Below are 18,254 nucleotides of genomic sequence, written 5' to 3' on the forward strand. Positions count from 1 at the left end.
AATGTCTTAAATAAAATATTAGCAAATTGAGTCCAGTGTTTTCTTTATAAGGATAACACATCATAATCAAATTGGGTTTAATCTAAGAAGGCATGGTAGGTTTAACACCAAAAAATCAACAATGCAATAATTCACCACATTACTAGAATAAAGGGGGAAAATTATGTCACGTCAGACAATCAAAGGCACCTGTTCTAGGCTTTCAAAGAGGAGCTAGTGGTACAAGGATGCAAGGGCAGTGGTGACTCCTTTCTGGTGGCATTAGCTGAAGTGAGAATGGCAGTGTCCCATCCTGGGGACAGAAGTGACGTCTATGTCAGATGCCTGTGGTCTTGATATGCCCGTTGTGGCCCCTTGTGGTCTGTTTTTTTTTTTCTCCACTGGATGTGATTTTGGCCATGGTTCCAGCCACACTGTGTCCCTGCCCATTTTTAGATCCTGGTGCCCCAACCTGCCCAATGATTTTATTTTTTTTTAGATGGAGTCTTGCTGTGTCGCCAGGCTGGAGTGCAGTGGTGCGATCTCGGCTCACTGCAACCTCCACCTCCCAGGTTCAAGCGATTCTCCTGCCTCAGACACCTGAGTAGCTGGGACTACAGGTGTGCGCCACCATGCCTGGCTAATTTTTGTATTTTTAGTAGAGACGGAGTTTCGCCATCTTGGCCGGGATGGTCTCCATCTCTTGACCTCGTGATCTGCCCGACTCAGCCTCCCAGAGTGCTGGGATTACAGGTGTGAGCCACTGTGCCCCGCCTACCCAGTGATTCTAAATGCAGTTCAATGGCCTTTCAGTTCATGGAGGCCAAAGCAGGTTCTGCTGCATTAAATTAAGAAACTGGGCCAGGTGTGGTGGCTAACACCTGTAATCCCAGCACTTCAGGATGCTGATGTGGATTACTTGAGCCCAGGAGCTTGAGACCAGCCTGGGCAACATAGTGAAACCCTGTCTCTACCGAAAACAAAAACAAAACAAAACAAAAAAACAAAATTAGCTGGGCATGGGGGCATGCATCTGTGGTTCCAGGTACTCAGGAGGCTGAAGCAGGAGGATCACTTGAGCCCAGGAGGTGGAGGCTGCAGTGAGCAGTGTTCACACTGCTTCATTCCAGCCTGGGCAACAGAGTGAGACCCTAATTCAAAAACAAACAAACAAACAAACAGAATGAGAGAGAGAGAAGAAAAGAAAGAAGGAACCCAGCTAAAGAAGTTGGGTCTATTTGGATTTTTCCTGGTTTGTTTTATCTGCTGCCACCAGCAGCCTCCTGAAGTTACAAAAATAACACAAAGTAAAATAAGGCAAAACCACCATCTGCTTGAAAGAGTTTACAAACCTGATGGTGGTCATGGGGTGGATGGAAGATAAAAAAATGGGGACAGAAGTGAATTAGTGCAAGCCACTTGCACTGATAAGATGGGGATAGACTTCTGTGGAAGGCAGAGGAGGTCATGCCTCATGCCCCTGGTAGGAAAAGTGGCCAAAGAGGGCTTCAGAGAACAGGGGCTGATGGATAGGCTACATCTTGATGTGAGTCAAGCTCCTGGATGGCTGGAGAGAGGAAGGATGTTCTAGTTGGGGGAACAGCTTGGACAATGGAGACCCAAGAAAGCCATGTTCTAGCAGTGTGAATGTTGTGGATACTGAAGTGCCTGGATGCAAGGTGGAGAACTGGGAAATGGCCCAGGAAAGGGGCCAAAGCCGGGTGATGAAGCGCCTTGTCTACTGTGAAGGAGCTTGGATCTCTCTTGTGGTCCAAAGGGAAAGGATTGCTGAATGTAAAGGCAATGCCACCAGAAAAGCTGAATCCACAAGAGAGTCCTGGAGTCTAAAAGAGCATCTCATGGGGCATCAGGAAAGTTCTGGCATTTGGCAGATTAAGCAAGTGTCTTGATTTGAAGTCCAGTTTAGTCCCAATACTCCCTCCCACACCCACCACGTGGCACAATTTGGTTTTGTTTATTTACTCCAGGTTAAGGTAGAGTCTCTTAGCTTGGTTTGAGTGCTGTACTCTTCTCTCTGGTCTGACATTCGGAACTAAAGCCAAGCCAGAACTCCAGGGCCAAGGGGGATGTTGAAAATTATCTGAGTCCCCAGACCACCCTGCCAGCTCATGGCAAAGGGAGGGATCAGAGGCCACAGGGAAAGCACTTGAGCTGCTCTTCACAGCATCACTCTCTCCCCATTTAATGGTTTAAGTTAACAGGACTTTTTCCTTGAGGCTTGGGACACAGAAGGGAGCCTCCCTTAAACTAGGCCCTTGGAGAGCAGGCCCCAGGGGAGCAGTGCAACTCACCTTCACACCCATAAGACGGCTCCTGACTTCTGCTCCCTCCTCCCCTCCCCAAAGTGGAACAGAGAGAATGTGATTCCCCACGACTTCCACATCACAGTTTCCAAACAATGGGGAAATCGGAGGCCTCCCCGTGTGCAGACGGACACACTCCGTCTGCGGTGATATTTACCGCCAAATGGGAACCAGGCAGATGCCAGCCCCAGCACGCACGCAGGTAACTTCAGCCTCTCCTCAACGACTTCAGAGGCTGCCCGGCCTGCCCCACACCGGGGTGCTAAGCCTCCCGCCCGTCCTAAGCGCAGACCCAACGCCATCCATAATTAAGTTCTTCCTGAGGGCGGGCGGCCAGGTGCGCCTTCGGCAGGACAGTGCTAATTCCAGCCCCTTCCCAGGCGCGTCTCCTCTGCGCGCGTCCCCCGTCTGGAAGCCCCCCTCCCACGCCCCGCGGCCCCCCTTCCCCGGGCCCGGGGAGCTGCTCCTTGTGCTGCCGGGAAGGTCAAGGTCCCGCGCCCACCAGGAGAGCTCGGCAAGTATATAAGGACAGAGGAGCGCGGGACCAAGCGGCGGCGAAGGAGGGGAAGAAGAGCAGCGACCGAGAGAGGCCGCCGAGCGTCCCCGCCCTCAGAGAGCAGCCTCCCGAGACAGGTAAGGGCGCAGCGTGGGGGAACCGCGCTCTTTCCCCGGGATCCCCTGTCCCCGTCCTCGCGATGCAGTCGGCCGGCTCCGGCTCCGAAGGCGGACCTGGGCGCCTCTGGCTCTCCGCGGTCCCGAGTTCTCGACAAACTTTCTTCGCCGACTGCGGCGTGAGAAGCCGCCAGCAGCTGAGCTGGAGGGCCCACGTCCGGCTCCTGGGCGGACGGCCGCGAAGCTGCAGGCGCTGTCTCCAGGCAGCCGGCGGCCTCCGCTCCCCCAGGGGCTCGCGGCGGTCCGGAGGCTCCGAGCGCTTGCTGGGAGGTCTTGGGACAGCCCGGTCTTTTTTTTCTTTTTTCTTTATTTCTTTTTTTTTTTTTTTTGAGACGGAGTTTCGCTCTTGTTGCCCAATCTGGAGAGCAAAGGGGCGATCTCTGCTCACCGCAACCTTCGCCTCCCGGGTTCAAGCGATTCTCCTGCTTCAGCCTCCCGAGTAGCTGGGATTACAGGCATGCGCCACCACGGCCGCTAATTTTTGTATTTTTAGCAGAGATGGAGTTTCTCCATGTTGGTCAGGCTGGTCTCAAACTCCCGACCTCAGGTGATCCGCCCGCCTTGGCCTCCCAAAGTTCTGGCATTACAGGTGCGAGCCACCGCCCCCGGCCAGCCGGTCTTTTAGTATCTCTTGCTCCCAGTTTCCAGGATAGGTGTCACTTCTTGAAAGTCAAATTCCATACACGCTATCGCAAATTAATGTTGGAAACGAGGCAGCAGAGAAAAGGATAAAAGTCATAAGGAACTCCCTGCCTTCCAGATTTTTTTGGATTCAGACCCCTGAATCCTTGTTTCCTTGTCCACCTTAGCGCACCCGAGGTGGCCGCGCTATGATAATTACATGATAACTGGTTCAATTACAATGCAGAATAGTTGAGTCTCTTCTCTCCAAGACCTAGCTGGGGTTAAAAACAGGTGGTTGGTGCGGGAGCTGTCCTGGGTCCTGAAACGCACTGTCTAGTTTCGGATGCCCTCAACAGAACCAGGGGTGGACCGTTTATGGCGCAGATCCTGGGTTGAGGGCACGGGCAGCCATTTGGAATGATCAAGGCTCAGGTAAGGGGCGTTTCCAGCGAAGGAGAGACAGTCCACTTGGCATTTGGATTCCCCAAATTCTTCATGTTTAAATGGGGCAGGGAGGGTTCTTACAGAATGGCTGGAAGGAGCCAAGGAAAATAAAAGTGTGTGTGGATTTGTGTGTGTGTGTGTCAGTTTATAAACTATGCACAGATTATGGCCACTTTAATGACTTACTATTCCTTTGATGCTTTTGTTATAGGACTTGATGCATGTATGTCATGGTGTAAGGACAAAACTCGGCCCCTGTGCTCCTCTAATCTTTACAAAAGGGCATGGCCAGCATGCAGTTTTAGAGTAACAAACAAAATGATTTGTTGAGCTCATAGAGAGCCCCTCACACTTATGAAGTTCTAATAAGTGTAGTTCTACTATAAAGTTAATCTCAGGATGAGCAAATTTCAAGTTTCTATTTTTCCAGAGCTTTCCATTTTTGGATTATAATACTTTCCCTACTTAAAAAAGCACAACATTTGATATTTCCCCAATAATTTGTTGCTTTAAAAATGACACAAAAGGTACTATTTGTTCATTGTAGAAAACTGAAAATACACATAAGCAAATACACATACACATAAGCAAAATATACAATACAAACACAAGACCATCTTTCAGGAAAGAATCTGAAATTTTAGCAATAGCAGCCAACTAACCAGTTTAGCAACAGAATATAAGCTCTGAGAGGGTGGGAGTGAATATGTTACCACATTGTATAACTCAGCACACAGGGCATAAGGAGGGGAAATGCTCTCTGGGGCTTTCCAGGAAGGCCTGAAGTCATTGCTTCTAGCAAATGGAAATCACTCCAGAGTAGTTATCTTTGACAAGAATTGAAATATAATTGAGGGAACTATCAGACTTGTATGATTTTATTTTTTTCTTTACTAATATGTTACTTTACATTTGCATTTGGTGACATATGTACCTACCATTTTTCTGTGACGGTAACATCTGGGCATTTTTCAGAGCTAAATGTGCTGTGGTCAACTTGGAGCTTTAATCTAATTGCCTGGTCCACCAAGTTCGGGCTGTGTACTTGAACTGGATCACTGGCAGGCTACAATGGGAACAGCCTGTCCCTTGGAGCCAGGAGAGGACACCAAGGTTGACCAAAGCTCGTTCAGTTGCCCCTTTAGCCGAAGTGCCCCTTGGCCAGTCACTGGCTGCCAGCGCCATCTAACGGCTGCTCTGAAAATGCTCAGCCTTGCCCAGCAACCCTTCAGAAGCTAGCCCTGTGCTGGCCCAGCGCCTGGGGAATAGGGCGAGGGTGGGGTACAGAGAAGGAAGTGGCCTCCTGAAGTAGAAATGAGCGCTTCAGAGGACTTTCACTTCCAAAGCCTCCCCTATATAAAAAAGATTTGGCCCACGCCTCCCCAAATGAGAGATTTATTTTAGGCAAACTTATTTTAAAATGCCAACGTTCATTAGGAGTGACGAGACACTTAGTCATCCACACTTTAATGTGAATTACTTTTCTCATCTAATTACATTTCTTTTTAGCAGCTGGCTGAGAAGATCTTCTGAAATCCAAAATGATTGTAGGGTTGGTGGTGAGCTGATCTCCGGCCTCGAGGTGGCTTCAGGGGGCCCACCTGGTTAAGGGAAATTTGGCAGTGCGAGGGTAGTGCTGGAGAAAGGGGTGGGCACGAGGGACTAGAGGCACCATAGATGCCCCCTCCTTACTGTCCCCTGGTGTCTTGACCTCAGCTTCTGCCCACAGGCACTTTCTGGATTCTCCAAAAGCATCTTCAGTGGCTGTTCCACCAGGAGGTAATTCTCTTCTGGTCTCTTTCCCTCCACACCTGCACCCTCTTCAAATTCTGCCATTTCAGACCACATTTGAGAGATCTAGAGAGCAAGACATCTGACATGTGATGTGTTCAGAAGATGAGCCAGATTTCAAAGAACTGAGATCCACTTTAAAAACGAAGCTCTCCAAAGTTACTGGAGTCTGGATAATAGTGATCACCAGAATAATTTGTGTGCAGGACATCAAATCAGGCTGCTCGAAATGCTGCCTAAATTGGCTGGTGGTTTTATTTGCTTTTCTGTCAACCTAATATTCATAGGAAATAGAGTTTCAGAGGAATGATAGGATCCTGGTGGAATAAAAAGGGAAAAGACCATCTTGAGCAGGAATTTCAGGGTCCTCTGTTTTTCCCAAGTTACTTTCACCCCTTAGATCTGGCATGTTAGAACTACAACTTAATGTAGTGAAACAGGAAAGTTCTCTGTTAGGAGCTTAGCCTTACCTTGTCATGAACATTAAAGTAATTGTCTTTCTTTGGGCTTCAATTTTCCCATCTCTCATAGGAGGAGCTGAACCAAACAATCCCCAAAATAGCTTCCACCCTTAACCTTTTTAGAAGTCTTGTTTTAATAGAAGATAACAGGGAAATGGTCACAGTTTACCCAGGTCCATTCCCTCCTCCTTATCACAACTTATACCACCACCCTACTGCACACCTCCTTTCTCAGCATTGCTGCTGTCCTTAAAATGCCTTTAACTCCGCAAGAGAGTGTGTTGTTAATGTTGGCTCAAGGTCCTTCCTGGTGAGTGGCCAACATTGTTTTGCTCCTTGCAGGGGTCCCACCAATCTTGTTTGCTTCTGCAGAGCCTCAGCCTGCCTGGAAGATGCCGAGATCGTGCTGCAGCCGCTCGGGGGCCCTGTTGCTGGCTTTGCTGCTCCAGGTCTCCATGGAAGTGCGTGGCTGGTGCCTGGAGAGCAGCCAGTGTCAGGACCTCACCACGGAAAGCAACCTGCTGGTACGTGGGCCATGACTGCTATCTTGGCTTAGACATTAGATGGGACTGGAGCTGGGAAAGCTCAAAAGAAAAGGGTGTGGGGAAAGGGAAATTCATTCCCAGTGATAGGCGTGATTCAACCCAGGGCAGGAGCGAAACTTTGCAGTGAAGTAAGAAATGGGAGAAAGAATGAGGGAAGGAAGCAGCTTCAGGGAGAGGGGTTGAGTCCACAATTTCTGCTTGATTATCCTTACTTCTTGCCCCACCTTCTATGGAGACCTTGAACCCTTTAAGCTAGAGATGGTGCTATAAGAGCAATAATGGACCCCTCAATCTATTCTGTACTTTAAATCTTTAGCTTCCCAAACTATTCCTTTTTAAGAAGCTCATATCACTTGCCATTCTCATTCCATATTTCTTACCCTTTTATCTACTACTGGTTGCAAAACCAGCCAGGTAGTTCCTCAAATCATCTCTGGAAGAAGGAAAAACCAGGGGACTTTTTGTTTTTTTTCTTTAATTGGTGCCAAATGTCTCATGTTTCTTCTGGAAGACTGGCCTTCTGCCGTGTTCCTCTACAGTCTTTCCAGAGCATGTGAAGGCCCTTTGTGTCAGGCAGGAGCTCCCTCCAGGTCACCACAGGGTGTACGTATCTGCCTGTGGGGTGGGTGTGTGTGTGTGTGTGTGTGTGTGTGTGTGTGTGTGTGTGTGTGTTGGGGGGCATAAATGAGTAATGATGCCAAATCCAGAGATTAAAAGGCACACTGAGACCAGGCGAGATGGCTCATGGCTGTAATCCCAGCACTTTTAGATGCTAAGGTGGGAAGATTGCTTGAGCCCAGGGACTCAAGACAAGCCTGGGCAACATAGTGAGACCCCCTACTTCTACAAAAAATAAAAAAATTAGCCAGATGTGGTGGCATGTGCCTGTAGTCCTAGCTACTTGGGAGGTTCACTTGAGGCCAGGAGTTTGACGTCACAGTAAGCTATGATCACACCATTGCACTCCAGTCTGGGTAACAGAATGGGACCTTGTCTCAAAACAAAACAAAACGAAACAAACAAACGAAAAAACTCCCATACTGTTAGTGTCAGTGACTGGGATTTTAATCTTGTTGCCGTCACCTGGCAGGTGCTGAGGGTGGAATGTACATAACTACATTCTGTGTATTTTGTCAATGCAGAAACTGAGTTAAGGTGAAGAGAGAATGAGGTCCTCAAAGACACAGACCAGTTTTCATGTGTAATATAAAATAGAAACGAAGAGCCCAGGGGATTCTGTGAGTTCCAGTTTAGAAAGACCCAAGAGTCTCTTGACTTGAGACACCCACAGCACAGCTCACCAGGGAGGGTGCACTGAACACAGTCAGGACCCATGGGTTCTAGACCAGTTGTGAGCTGTGGGATCTTGACCAGGTCCTATCACCACTCTGAGTCTCCTGTTTCACTATCTGTCCAGGGGAGGGGAGTGTAAATTAGTTTTTTCCATTGTTAATGTTCCACAGAGTTGTAATTCTGAACACCTGGAGTAGGCAATGTCCAGCTCAACAGAGTGGATAGGATCCTTTTATTTTCTCCTTTGCTGTTCCCAAGAAAGACAGCAGCCAGTGAGCTTTTCATCTTTTTATCACTGAAAACTCAAGGCTGCAGCCTATGCAGCCATTTTCCTAAGCTAATATGTACCACAATTGAGTCCTCTAGGGACAAGGAGCAGAGACACAGGTTCCACAGACAGTGCAATGGAAATAACGCTAGCTTTCCACCCCTCCCTCCAGCCGGAATGAGGTTACAGGGAAATGAGCTTGCACCAGAGCTCACTGGTGGATCTCTCAGAAATCAGCTCAGAAGTCGTGAAAGAACCAAGGTGCAGTTTTGGAGGCTTAGTGCAGAGATGGAGCTGGGGTAGGGCATAAAGTACGTTTTCCATCACTGAGGTAAGGTTGAGGCATTATTTTTTATTTTTATTTTTTTGAGACGGAGTCTTGCTCTATCACCCAGGCTGGAGTGCAGTGGCACGATCTCCACTCACTGCAAGCTCCACCTCCCAGGTTCACGCAGGTTGAGGCATTATTAAAAATATGTTTAAAAATATGGGCCCTAGTAGCCAGACTTCTATCACCTGGAGAGATTATCCCCCGAATTTCAGCCCCACTCCTCTTCTGGACTTGAATTAAACCATATGTATGTATTCAATATTCTTTTTATTTATTTATTTTTTTGAGACGGAGTCTTGATCTGTTGCCCTGGCTGGAGTGTGGAGAGCAGTGGTGTGATCTTGGCTCACTGTAACCTCTACTTCCCGGGTTCAAGCGGTTCTCCTGCCTCAGGCTCCAGAGTAGGAGGGATTACAGGCGCCCGCCACCACACCCAGCTCATTTATTTATCTATACTAGAGATGGTATTTCACCATAGTTGGCCAGGCTGGTCTTGAACTCCTGACCTCATGTGATCTGCCAGCCTTGGCCTCCCAAAGTGCTGGGATTATAGGTGTGAGCCACCGTGCCCAGACCTCAATATTCATTAAGTGCCAACAACTACCACCCGTCTGCCTTTCTTGGAGCCACTCGTTTATGTCAGGCATATAACAGTAAGACTTTGGTCCTGTTCACAAAAGCTAGGGGTGGCTAGATGGCTAGACAAACCATGGAATGGGATGGGAAGTGTGTTGCAGTTGCCAGGCAGAAGCATGCAGGGGATGGGACAAAAGAGGCGGTGGCAAGATCTTAGATGCCCACGAGTGCCAAGAAAGCAGGTGGGCAGACCTGCTCTGTAGGAAGGCCTCGACGCTTGACACGCCCGACACTGTGCCCTGTGTCCTCGGCACGTGGCGAGGGCCGCCAGGGCCTAGGCGCAGTGACGGGCGCGGCGGCCGGGCCGGGGTGCAGGGCACGGGCTGCCCTCATGCCCTCGCGTCTTCCCCCAGGAGTGCATCCGGGCCTGCAAGCCCGACTTCTCGGCCGAGACTCCGGTGTTCCCAGGCAATGGCGACGAGCAGCCTCTGACCGAGAACCCCCGGAAGTACGTCATGGGCCACTTCCGCTGGGACCGATTTGGCCGCCGCAACAGCAGCAGCGGCAGCGGTAGCGGCGCAGGGCAGAAGCGCGAGGACGTCGCAGCGGGCGAAGACCGCGGCCCACTGCCTGAGGGCGGCCCCGAGCCCCGCAGCGATGGCGCCGAGCCGGGCCCACGCGAGGGCAAGCGCTCCTACTCCATGGAGCACTTCCGCTGGGGCAAGCCGGTGGGCAAGAAGCGGCGCCCGGTGAAGGTGTACCCCAACGGCGCCGAGGACGAGTCGGCCGAGGCCTTCCCCCTGGAGTTCAAGAGGGAGCCGACCGGCCAGCGGCTCCGGGAGGGAGATGGCCCCGACGGCCCTGCCGATGACGGCGCCGGGGCCCGGGCCGACCTGGAGCACAGCCTGCTGGTGGCGGCCGAGAAGAAGGACGAGGGCCCCTACAGGATGGAGCACTTCCGCTGGGGCAGCCCGCCCAAGGACAAGCGCTACGGCGGTTTCATGACCTCCGAGAAAAGCCAGACGCCCCTGGTGACGCTGTTCAAAAACGCCATCATCAAGAACGCCTACAAGAAGGGCGAGTGAGGGCACAGCGGGGCCCCGGGGCTACGCTCCCCAGGAGGTCGACCCCAAAGCCCCTTGCTCTCCCCTGCCCTGCTGCTGCTTCCCAGCCTGGGGGTGGTGGTCGTGGCAGATAATCAGCCTCTTAAAGCTGCCTGTAGTTAGGAAATAAAACCTTTCAAATTTTACATCCACCTCTGACTTTTAATGTAAACTGTGTGAATAAAATAAAAATACGTAGCCGTCAAACAACAGCAGCATGGATCAGAGGAGCACAGTGGTTTCCATGTGGTAGGATATTTCACAGGACTTAGCGTGAAAGGAAAATGTGCTTCCTGCCCCCACCCCCAAATGGATCTTCAAGGGATCAGATAGTTTGGGTGAAGGCTCAGGGTGGCTCCAGCACCTCTAGGATGGCCGTATTTTCCACACACTTCACTGAGTGGGAGACTGCTCAGCTAGCACACGTGTAAAGACAGGATTCCTGCAGGAGTGACCCTGGGCGCTCAGGGGCTCCCCGGCTCCCGTCCACCTCCAAAAGCCAGTTGGACAGGTTGAGGCCTGCCCACGCCTGGGAGTGCTCTGGACTGTCAGGTGAGAAGTCTTGGTAATGTCTCTGGGGAACTGAGTCCTGACTGCTCCTTGCAATCCATGGGACCTTAGGCAAGTCTCTGAACTTCTCCAAAATTTAGTTCTTTCATCTACCCCTCCCTTCCCAGTATGAGGGTTATTGTGAAGATTAAAGGAGAAAATGGACATAATCTTTTTATCACAGAAGCTAAGTGTGAGAGCTGAGAGTTGGTGTCAGTTCCAATTTCACTCCCAGGCTACTCACAGATAGGCTCAAACATACGGTGTCTCTCACACACACACACTCATGGAGACACACATCTGTTTAATACAACATACTCTACGCAGTTGCTTTTTCCAGCCCTTAGGGCTTAAGCCCTGACTGAGGCCCTCTGACCCCTCCTGCTGTGCCCAAGCTCCTCCCTCCCCACGTGTTTCAGCTCCAGCCCTTCTCCTCATCCTTAGTACTTCCCCCAGGCCTCTCTGATAACAGCTTCCCAACCAACTGGTCTCCTAGTCTCCAGCCGCTCTCCCCAGCCCATCATATATGAATTCTTCATATTAGTTTACACAAAATCTTGCTTTTTCCCACAGTCCCAGGCTCAAGAGTCAAAACAGTGCCCCCACCCCAATTTCTGCCAATTCCAAACTACTAAGCATGGTGGGCAGGGCCCTTGTAGATGGGCACTCTCTCCTTATCAAACCCTGCTTCCCAAGTTTCCCCGGATGAAGGCGCTGCCTCACACTTGCTGGTCTCCTCACAGGTCTCGCATCCTTCTATACCCTCTGCCTGGAACTCCCCACCTTTCCCTGCCATTTTGTTGTTGTTGTTTTTGAGATGGAATCTCGCTCTGTCACCCAGGCTGGAGTGCAGTGGCGTGATCTCATCTCACTTCAACCTCTGCCTCCTGGGTTCAAGCAATTCTCCTGCCTCAACCTTCCAAATAAACTCTTCTAAATAATCCAAATCTTGGGATTACAAGAGTATGCCACCACGCCCAGCTAATTTTTGTATTTTTAGTAGAGATGAGGTTTCACCATGTTGGCCAGGCTGGTCTTGAACTCCTGACCCCAGGTGATCTGCCCACCTTGGCCTCCCAAAGTGCTGGGATTACAGGCGTGAGCCACCGCCCCCGGCTCCTTTGCCATATTAAATGCAACTGTCTCGCTCAGGCTCATGTCCACCTCTGTGGGGCACCTCTGCCAGGTGCCCTGTTCATTTTCAGTGTTTCTGCCATCAGCGCCTTCTGCACAGGAGGGCATACTGTCCAGTTCGGATGGCAAGTTCCTTGTTGCATCCATGCCTTGTCTACTCTCAGGAAAATTCCAAGCTCTGCAAGGGCAGAAGCCAGGTGTGTGTTTCTTTTGTATCTCCCCATAGTGCTGTCACAATGCTGGGACCACAGGTTTGCACATTTACATACAGTTACACATTTACAATTCACATGAGATTTACCACAGAGATGCACACATAGATGTCAAATGCATTAGATAGACCAGTGGGCAGTATAGAGTAAAGCCAACTGGGAAGCCTCTGTGTGTGGCACTGACATATGTACCCCGTGTTATTTTGATGTTCTGGGAGTTGACAATGAAAAAATAATTGGGAATTCTCCCTGTGAAGTTTTGATATGCAGTGAGTCAGAAATCCAGATTCTTTTTTTTTTTTTTTTTTGAGACAGGGTCTCGCTCTGTCACCCAGGCTGCAGTGCACCGGTGCGATCTCGGCTCACTGCAACCTCTGCCTCCTGGGTTCAAGTGATTTCCCTGCCTCAACCTGCCGAATACCTGGGAGTACAGGCGCCCGCCACCACGCTCAGTTAATTTTTGTATTTTCAGTAGAGATGGGGTTTCACCATGTTGGCCAGGCTGGTCTGGAACTCCTGGCCTCAAGTGATCCACCCACCTTGGCCTCCCAAAGTGCTGGGGTTACAGGCATGAGCCACTGCGCCTGGCCAGAAAGCCAGATTCTTAAGACAAGGTGTTCCCCAGTATGGCTTACATGGAATGTGCTAGAATGAATAATGGCCTAGGCCTTCCTGAGGATGCTCCCATGCTGGGCATGCTGGGCCTGAGGTTTCCATCTTGGTAGCCTCCTTTCCCCCACACCTTCTCCCTCTGAGAGGTAAAGTCATGGTTGGTAGAGGTGGCTAAATGTCAGTGGTATACTGTTGGTATTTTCAGATCCCGTTTGCTTCTCAAAAAAACCATTTACTTTAAAGAAATCAAACAGACAGCCATGTGGTGACAACATTAACATTTATTTGAAAAGGGCATCATGATGGCTCACTGAGAGATCGCGACTAATAGTCCTAGAGAATGATTTTGCTAAGAATCCTTCTTCCTATACTTCTCCCACTCCCCCTTTCCCACTTCCCTAAAATAAAACTAATCAATTCAATGGGTTTAAAATACACAAAACCGCCACGGGCACTAATTCTGCACTCACATATAAATACACCAGCTATTATATACACATATTGTCAATTACAAACTATACTACACACACATGCACACACACAGCCAGGTTGTGAGGCTCTAAGTGGACACACACACATTACGAGGTATGGGCTACAGCATTTGTGGATTCACAACTCTGCCTCCACGTGCCAGAAATCAGTAGTCATGGGGGGAGAGCTTGGAAGGGGAAGGTGACTGGCTTGGGGGGCCCCATGGTCCCCTGAAGTACAGGAGACCTGGCCAGCCAGGCTGGGACTAAAGGGGCCCCAGCAGGGCCACAAAGCCCTTCCTGCCGCCCTCCTGTCCCTGCCATACCCCATCTTCCAGCTAGCCAGGCTCTAGGATGGGCCCATCATGACTATCCTGCAGTCTTCAGACCTAGGCCAGATGTGGGGTAAGGGCCACTCTAACCAGAAGATTTCTAGGGTTAATGGGATGAAGAGGCAACATGTTGCCCTAAACCTTTCCCCAGGTGTGAGGGAGGTGCCTGGTTTCAGCACGACCCGCCTGCCAAGGTCTGGGGTCACAGGAAGTGGGCCTGGCCTGCCCTGATGATGCCATCTCCCTGTCTACCTTTAAACCTAGTATCTACCTAACAGCCCAGGTTAGCTCTTTCCCACAGGACCCCAACTGGCCAGCTGCCATTTTCTGGTCATGAAGAGGAATAATAGACTCACTTCTCCAGGGCACTCTCTGTCACCAGGTCAGGAGGCCTGGGGACAATGGAATGGAAACTGCAAGCCATCATGTCCCAGGGCCCCCAGAGGAGCCCAGAGGTCTGGCCTGAGCTGTTCAGAAGAACCCCTGGCTATTCTGATGCTTAGTCCAGCTGAAACGTGTTCTATGGGATCTAGAACACCCAGGGCAAAGGGCGGCACATCTACGACACTTGTGCTTCTTCAAGTACTTTAGTGGGTCCAGGCCTCCTCTTTTCCTGCTCATCCATTTATATTTATGTATGGGAAAGGGGGCTGGACAGAGGGGGGTATCTGAGGACTTTTCTAGTTCTTCTGACCTGCTCAGGCTCCTTCTATAGTGAGGAGGCTGTTTAGGAGTCAAGAAACCACTGTTTCTACTTTTCAAAGAGAGAGGGAAATGGAAACAGGCGCAAGGCGCTGGGGACTCCATGGCAAGGAAAACAGAGGGAGCCTCGGGACCACACTGATGCTTTCTGCAGATCTGCTTCTTATCCATTCACCTGACTCCACCAAATTAACAGTACTTCCAAATCTCAAATACATTCCTGCCTACTCAGTGCTGTCAGCAGAGTCCTGACCAATGCTAGCCCTTCCCCACAGAGCTAGAGTCCTCGGGCTTTGGGAGCAGCCGGTCTCAATGGGCTTACTGACTCCTCTTCGCTCAAAATCACATCAGAGAAGGGTGGCAAAAAGGGGCACAATGCAGTGCCACTAGCCTCCAGGGGCTTGGAAGGGCAGGACTCACTGATGCTAGGCAAAGGGCCAGGGTACCTCCCTCCCCTCCAGATCCCAGCAAACTGCTTTGCCTCTCTCCCAGGGCCTGTGCTAGGGTGAGATTACCTACTATCACACTCACCTTCACCTTTCTGATTCTGGCCTATTTGGCCACAATCCAGGTTCTACTCCATGTCAGCAGACAACCCAACACTCTGCTGAGTGTAAGTTTAAACGAAACTGAGAAGAGGGCACTCAAAAAATGACCAGTTCTTCAAAAGAAGCACATTTTTGCTAAGCGACAGTGATGGAAAGGAAAAGCTGCCTGGGACAGATGGAGAGGAACAGCAGAATCTATGCAGAATGGGAACCTGCACCTTTTCTGTCTCTCTATTCACAGGATGGGGATGAGGGGCAGAAACATCTGGGGGTCTCTGGTTCTAATGCTGGCTCTGGAAAGATGCTCCAGGGAGGCGACTGCCAAGTCCCAGAACCAGGGCTCACAGGCAGTGCTCAGGATGAAGCTGCCATGGGGAACCCTAATGTCAAGTAGGCCCAAGAAACAGTGGGTCTCTCATCCAAGCTGGGCGCAGGATAAAACCTGGGAGGAGCTAGTGAGGAAAGAACATGTTTGTGGCTCAAGATTTCAATTTTCTTTAAAGTTTCTTTCAGAGATTGGTTGCTGTCAAGTTTGAGTTAATTTAAACTTGGTTTTTAAATATATAAATACTAAAGAGAAGTCTAAGTTCATGCTTGTAAAATTGGGTTGAGTATAAGCCAGAGGCCATAAAGCACAGCCAAAAAGCCTTGGGGGTGCAGGAGCCTCCATGCCTGGGCCCTGCCCTCACTCAGGCCATTCAGAAGCTGCGTGCCAAGCAGGCGCAGTGGCTCACGCCCGTAATCCCAGCACTTTGAGAGGCTAAGGCGGGCGGATCGCTTGAAATCAGGAGTTCCAGACCAGCCTGGCCAACACGGTGAAACCTCATTTCTACTAAAAACACAAAATTCGCTACGTGTGGTGGCGCACGCCTGTAATCCCAGCTACTCACGAGGCTGAGGCAGGAGAATCGCTTGAACCCAGGAGGCGGAGGTCACAGTGAGCCAAGGTCACGCCATTGCACTCCAGCCTGGGCGACAGAGCAAGACTCTGTCTCACAAAAAAAAAAAAAAAAAAAAAAAAAAAAAAAAAAAAGCCGCGTGCCCACAGCAGAGATGGTGACCACAGGGAAGAGCTCCATCTGAAGTGCCGAAACTACGGGAATGAGGGTCAAATAGCCCCTTCTCCAAGACATTTATTGTACCTATTAATGGGAAATGCTCGTGTTCAGTCTCTCCCCGATTCTGGAAAATACATCCACCTAACAATCAGGTTCTCCCTGCGCATCTGTGCGCACCACACGTGGGAATATGAGCTGAGGCCATCCTGAGAAGCCTGCCCTCCCCTTAGGAGAAACAGCCTGCTTCTGATTCCATGCCACACTGCCTGAAATTGTACCCTAAAAAGGGATTCTCAGCTACTCAGGAGGCTGAGGCGGGAGAATCACTTAAACTCAGGAGTTCGAGGCCAGCCTGGGCAACATAGTGAGACCCCCATCTCTAGAAAAAAAAAATTAAAAATGGATTCCTTTGGATCAAGAAATCTACTCACCCTGCCTCCTTTGGAAAGCAGACTCCAGGGAGAGAACATCTGACACTCACATCTTACTGTAGGTTATGTTGGCTCGGAGGAGTTACGGGAAATGTGACTAACGGAGAAGGAAAGGGCAATTTTGGACCACACGACACTGCCATGGGAGGAGCCCCAGGTGAGGTTCTGTCAGTGGCACCCTGGGAGACACAAAGGCACCTGGAGGAGGGGCCGGGAAGGGGAATTGGCAAAGAAGGCAGCAAACTGCCTCCTGGATGGCTCTGCCCAGCTCCGCGTTAGCTCCTCTCTGCACATCCTCATTACACAGAGACATAGACGGCACACCAGGAAAACAGGAACCCAGAACCCAAAGGGGTCTCCACGGCCCCTCCCAAGCCACAAGCATTGCCAGGTGGTGCTGATGTCCCACACTTTGTCCAGAGAGTAAAGAAATCATTCCAATATTAGGTGTTAGATCCTTCTTTCTTCAAACGGAACATCCAAAAAGTTGGCTTCTGATATCCTTGAGCCCCAAAATGCCACTCATCCCACCCTCCCCACTCTCCTACAACCCAGGTCAGGCTGGGAGCCTTTTCCATAGGAGGTGATGTAGGCAAATCTTGGGGACCCTGCAGTTCCCCTCCAAGATTATCTTGCTCTGCTTTTCCTCAACCCAGAGGCTCCAGGAACACCTTGGGACCCTCAGAAGAAAGACATCAAAGAGAGAGAACCCAACTCTGAAAAACATCCAGCAGACAGGACTGTGGGAGGCCAACACAAGCTCCTTACGAACAAAGGAGGTGAGAAGCTGCTGCAGGGACCACACTCGCCCGCTGGGCCTGCTGATGCCACGGGCCCACCTCCTGCCAGCCCTGCATCCTGCTTCCTGCCCTTTGCTGTCCCCCGACCCCTCGTGGTGTCTCCACCCCAGCTCCTGTTATAAGGGCTCAGCATTCATTAATAGTAGAAAGAAACATGAACAGACAACTGGGAGATGAGCAAGAGAGTGAGACACAGCAGGGACATGGGCGGGGAGCAGGGGGAGTGCCAGGGAGGAGAGAGCCATCCCCATCTCAGCTTCCTTTCCCAGGGGAGTAGAGTCCTTAGCTTCCTCTCACCAACCAAGTCTCCATCCAGTTCCCTCCCCTGGGGAGGACATGCCTTTCACTCAAAACACCAAGCAGGAGCTTCTCAGCCCCCTCCCCCCAGCTTCTCCTGAGAGACACCCCATGATTCTCTGCCCCTGGCTGACACAAGAGAAGACAAAGAGGGCACAGGTGAGACGCTGATTGGTGAGACCTCCCTCAGGGAAGACGAGGAGGAGGTAGGAGGGCCAAGAAGGATCGGAGAGTCTCCACTTTGGCTTAGCCTGGGAGGCGCTGCCATCCAAGGTGACATTTTCTCAGAGATCCCAGCCAGATCTCCATGTGGTAGGGGTGGGCGTGAGGTGAGCCCCTCCTCAGACCCCATCTCCTTGAGGAGCTCCGGCTCTTGGAATTCAGTATACACACAGATCGGGAAACTTCATTTCGTAGACGGGGATGGAGTGGTTCTGCGGCTGACCGTAGGCTGCAGTGATGGTTCCTGATGGGCTTGGTGGGGGCCTAGGGGGCAGGAACACGTGGGGAGAAAGGCATGAAAAGAGAATTTTAGGATCCCACTTGTGCAACCAAACAGAGTAGATGACTTGCGTTTCTTTTTGCACAGGGACCAGAGACCCCTTCATTCCACAGGTTCCCAGGATTCCACCTTCTACTAGAATCTACAGCTTGGAGTCAAGCTTCCCTGCAGGCTCCACAGTGACACTGCTGCTTTA

At 50.7% G+C, this 18,254-nt stretch overlaps 2 protein-coding genes across 7 annotated transcripts in view; one reads left to right on the forward strand and one right to left on the reverse strand.

Moving 5' to 3' along the window:
* The first annotated feature begins 2,796 nt into the window (after positions 1 to 2,796).
* Positions 2,797 to 10,557, forward strand: POMC (proopiomelanocortin). 4 transcript variants are annotated; one of them, XM_024242683.3, is made up of 4 exons: positions 2,797 to 2,936; positions 5,773 to 5,822; positions 6,668 to 6,819; positions 9,722 to 10,557. In XM_024242683.3, the coding sequence occupies exons 3-4, from the start codon at positions 6,688 to 6,690 to the stop codon at positions 10,391 to 10,393; spliced, it is 804 nt and encodes a 267-aa protein (XP_024098451.1). In that variant the 5' UTR covers positions 2,797 to 2,936; positions 5,773 to 5,822; positions 6,668 to 6,687; the 3' UTR covers positions 10,394 to 10,557. The 4 variants fall into 4 exon arrangements, with proteins under 4 accessions (XP_024098451.1, XP_009235755.2, XP_054404263.1 ...); XM_054548287.1 differs by lacking the exon at positions 2,797 to 2,936 and adding an exon at positions 3,967 to 4,031; XM_009237480.4 differs by lacking the exon at positions 5,773 to 5,822.
* Positions 10,558 to 13,181: 2,624 nt separating this feature from the next.
* EFR3B (EFR3 homolog B) overlaps positions 13,182 to 18,254 on the reverse strand; it is a 119,009-nt gene continuing 113,936 nt past the window's right edge. For all 3 annotated transcript variants that reach the window (XM_024242804.3, XM_054548289.2, XM_054548290.2), the window contains one exon: positions 13,182 to 18,042. In XM_024242804.3, coding sequence (XP_024098572.2) covers positions 17,937 to 18,042 — 106 coding nt within the window. In that variant the 3' untranslated portion in view covers positions 13,182 to 17,936. The remainder of the gene's footprint in view (positions 18,043 to 18,254) is intronic.

The sequence above is a fragment of the Pongo abelii genome, chromosome 12 (genome assembly GCF_028885655.2).
Source record: "Pongo abelii isolate AG06213 chromosome 12, NHGRI_mPonAbe1-v2.0_pri, whole genome shotgun sequence".
Classification (NCBI taxonomy): Eukaryota; Metazoa; Chordata; class Mammalia; order Primates; family Hominidae; genus Pongo; species Pongo abelii.